General features: G+C 57.0%; 1 protein-coding gene across 1 annotated transcript; it reads left to right on the top strand.

Moving 5' to 3' along the window:
• Window positions 1–1580: 1580 nt before the first annotated feature.
• Window positions 1581–2402, top strand: LOC147967619 (uncharacterized). The gene has a single exon (XM_087523193.1). It carries the CDS (start codon window positions 1581–1583, stop codon window positions 2400–2402), a length of 822 nt encoding a protein of 273 aa, XP_087379319.1.
• The last annotated feature ends 1305 nt before the right edge of the window (window positions 2403–3707 follow it).

The raw sequence follows: 3707 nt of genomic DNA, 5'->3' as shown, positions 1-3707 counted from the left end.
GCAAAATCTTGTGGGCCTTTAGTTGGGCCGGCCCATTTAAACTTGTTGGGTCGTGCCACGTGTCGACGTATCATAGGCGCCTTCTGTCCAGTGAGTGGATGACATCTGTCCCGACGATGAGCCGACACGTGTTTCCTCTAGCCAATGATGATTTTACACATGGAAAATCCCCATTGGTCGGGGCTGTTAACGGGTTATCGGATCCAAAACCCGACCCGATAGCTTAACGGCGTTCCATTACGGTGGATGCCACGTGTCGGTCACCCTTGAGAAAAGCATTTCTGTGACGCGCGATTTATCGTCATGGAAGTGGACACTTCCGTGATGATAATTTTGGTAATGTCATGGAACACTTCTACGACAGCACAGGTATGACTATCTTGATTCTGTCATAAATTTGTCATGGATGTACATGCATGACAAAAGAGTGACCTACTGTGACAAACACGTATCATCACGGAAGTTTATATTTTTGTAGTGACACAAACACAGGCCAGGTGCTATGTGTGCTTCTCTGCCTGCCAAACGGATTGACTCCATCGGTGCTCGCGCCCAACATGATGTTCCTTGGATCGTTCCCAAATTCTGGGTCTTCGAAGTTCAACGCTTGCCACTGGCTCGCATCCTTAGGGTGACTCAGCATCTTGTCTTTTTTATTTATCTCCGGATCATTTCCGTCATCTTCTTGCCGAAGAAAGGCCGTATCAGTTCCGCTCGCCCCGCCGGTGCCCTCCGACGTCCACCTCTCCTCGCTGACCTCCCCGTCCGCCTCGGTGGCTGTGGACGTCTCCTCGCCAGCTTTCGCGCACCCCCCCTCCGACGGTGGCGTACGCCAGGTGGCCCCGCTCCACCTAGACACCGGTGACGTCCTCCCGCCGCAGCGCCCGCCTCGATGCGGCGCGGCCGGCCGACTCTCTGGCGTCGTCCATCGCCGAGTGCGCGGAGCTCCGCGCGGCAGTCCGAAACCTCGAGTCAGGTGCGGACCCCGACCTCCCTAGTTCCTCCAGTTGCTCATTTTCCGCTCTTGAGGCTGCTTCGCTTGGCCACCTCGCCAAGGTGGCCAATGACTCGGCCATAGTTTTCAGAGGGGAGGTTGGTCCCCCCTTAGAACAGATCGCGGCCATTAGGGCCCGGGAGATTCTGGATGGCAAGCTGGCTGAGACCCACGCCCGCCTGCTTCGACCTCCCGAGGGGACGACCATCACCCCCGTGGGTCAGGCCCCTTCGGTGGCCGACGGGATAATCCGTGGACGCACCTATTCGCGCATTGTAGCCCTCCGCGCTCAAAGCGCTTCCCGTGTCCTGGGGTCAAGCAGCCCCCCGATGGGGGCTTAGATGCGGGCCCTTCTCTGGAACATCCGCGGCTTCGGCCATGATGGTCGTCGCCGCCAACTCATTGAGTAGAACACATTGACATCATTGCCATCCAGGAAACCTTGCGTACTGAGTTCGCCCTTCAGGAGCTTGAGCGCCTTAGCTCCCACCTCTTTGCTTGGCACTGGCTCCCTTCTAGTGGGACCTCAGGCCATTCTGGCGGCATCCTCTTAGGGGTAAAGGATGCCACCTTTGAGGTGGGTGGCATGGACCGGGGCGAATTCTTCGTTAGTATGGAGATCTTCGAGCGCGCCCTGAATTTCAAATGGGAGGTCATTATTGTATATGGACCGGTGGACCACCGCTGCTCCCTGACCTTCCTAACAGAGCTACGGCTGAAGATCTCTAACTCCCTCCTCCCAGTTCTCGTGGGCGGAGACTTTAATCTCATCCGATCCCCGGATGAGAAGAATAATGATCGGGTTAACTTCCCTCAGATGCAATTATTCAACGATTGGATCGCGGAGTTGGGGCTCCGCGAACTTGATCGGACGGGTGCCAGGTTCACCTGGACGAACCGGCAGATTGTCCCCACACAATCCGTTCTGGATCGTGTCCTAGTTTCCCCTGAATGGGAATTACGCTGCCCCCTGGCATCGCTTCGGGCTGTCACCCGGATCGGTTCTGACCATGTTCCCCTCCTCCTCTCCACCACTGACGAGCGGCCCCCCACCATGCCGCGATTCTGGTTCGAGCCCTTCTGGCTCAATCAGGACGGCTTCCGGGAGGCTGTCGTCGCTCGCTGGATTTTTGCCCGCTCTGCTCCCCATCGCTCCATGTCCGCTGTCGACTCGTGGCACTTCTACGCCAAGCTAGCCCGCCAATTTATGAAGGGTTGGGGGGCCAACCTTGGCCGGGATCTTAGAGAGCGCAAAAAGGCCCTCCTGCTGGCTATCCAAGCCCTGGACGCCCGCGCTGACTCGACCGGGATCTCCCCTGATGAGTGGATGCTGCGATACGACCTGGAAGACCAACTCTCCATCATTTACACCGATGAAGAGGCCTACTGGCGCCTGCGTGGCACCTAGAGGTGGGTACTTCGGGGAGATGCCAACACCGCCTACTTTCAGGCGGTGGCGAACGGCCGGCGTCGTCGCAATTCCATCCATTGCCTATGGGATGGAGCCACGCCTATCGTTCTCCCCTCGGCCATCCATACCCACGTTGACGGCTTCTATAAAGCCCTATTTACCCCCACCCCGCAGGGTGGGGCTAGTCAATGTCGGGGGCGCAATTGGTCTCGGCGGAGGCCAACGCGGCATTAGTGGCCCCTTTTGACGAGGACGAGGTCCTCGCAGCCATTAAGGGGATGAACCCCTCCTCAGCCCCGGGTCCGGATGGCCTGCCCGTGACGTTCTTTAAGACGTTCTGGCCTACCATCAAGCCGGAGGTCATGGCTCTGTTCGAAGAATTTTATTCGAGCTCCATGGACCTTGGGCGCCTCAATTATGGGATTGTGACCCTCATCCCCAAGGTCCCAAGCGCCTCGGATATTCGCCAGTTCCGCCCAATCACAGTGATTAATGTGATCTTCCGGATCTTGGCCAAAGGGTACGCCAATAGGGTGACCCTCCTAGCTGACACGATTACCCATCCGAACCAATCCGCCTTCATACAAGGCCGATTCATTCTCGATGGAGTGTTAGTTTTCCACGAGGTCCGTCTAAAACGCCATCGAGCGGTCTTCCTAAAGCTAGACTTTCACAAAGCCTACGACATGGTACACTGGCCATTCCTGCGAGAAGTGTTGCTTCGCAAAGGCTTCGATGGTCGTTGGGTGACCCGTGTCATGCAGCTTGTCTCCTGTGGCCGGACCGCGGTGAACATCAACGGTGACATTGGGCCCTACTTCCCCACCCTTTGTGGGGTCCGTCAGGGTGACCCCTTCTCACCGTTCTTGTTTAACATGGTGGTCGATGCCCTGGCATCCATCTTGGATAAGGCCAGGGCTGCTGGTCATATCCGCGGCTTAGTTCCCCACCTAGTCGGAGGGGGAGGGGTCTCCCTCCTTCAATATGCGGACGGTACCATTATAATGGTTGAGGGATCCGCACTAGATATTACTAACCTGAAGTTCCTCCTCCTGTGCTTCCAACAAATGTCGGGCCTAACCATCAACTTCGATAAGAGCGAAGTGATGGTCCTCGGGTACCCCTTGGAGGAAGCATAGGCTATTGCTGACCGACTAAACTGTCGGCTGGGTTCTTTCCCCACGACCTATCTGGGGATCCCCATTAGTGATTCGCACCTCACCGTGGCTGATCTTCGCCCCACGGTGACCCGTATGCAACATCGCGTTGAGCCCTGGAAAGGGCGCTGGCTGTCGAAGGCGG

The sequence above is a fragment of the Triticum urartu genome, chromosome 5A, assembly GCF_056163025.1.
Source record: "Triticum urartu cultivar PI428250 chromosome 5A, HENAU_Tu73, whole genome shotgun sequence".
Classification (NCBI taxonomy): Eukaryota; Viridiplantae; Streptophyta; class Magnoliopsida; order Poales; family Poaceae; genus Triticum; species Triticum urartu.
This window is presented reverse-complemented; position numbering and strand designations above follow the sequence as displayed.

Excerpts from the sequence above, each read along its gene's own strand:
- LOC147967619 (XM_087523193.1), top strand. The coding sequence starts at position 1,581 with ATGGACCGGGGCGAATTCTTCGTTAGTATGGAGATCTTCGAGCGCGCC.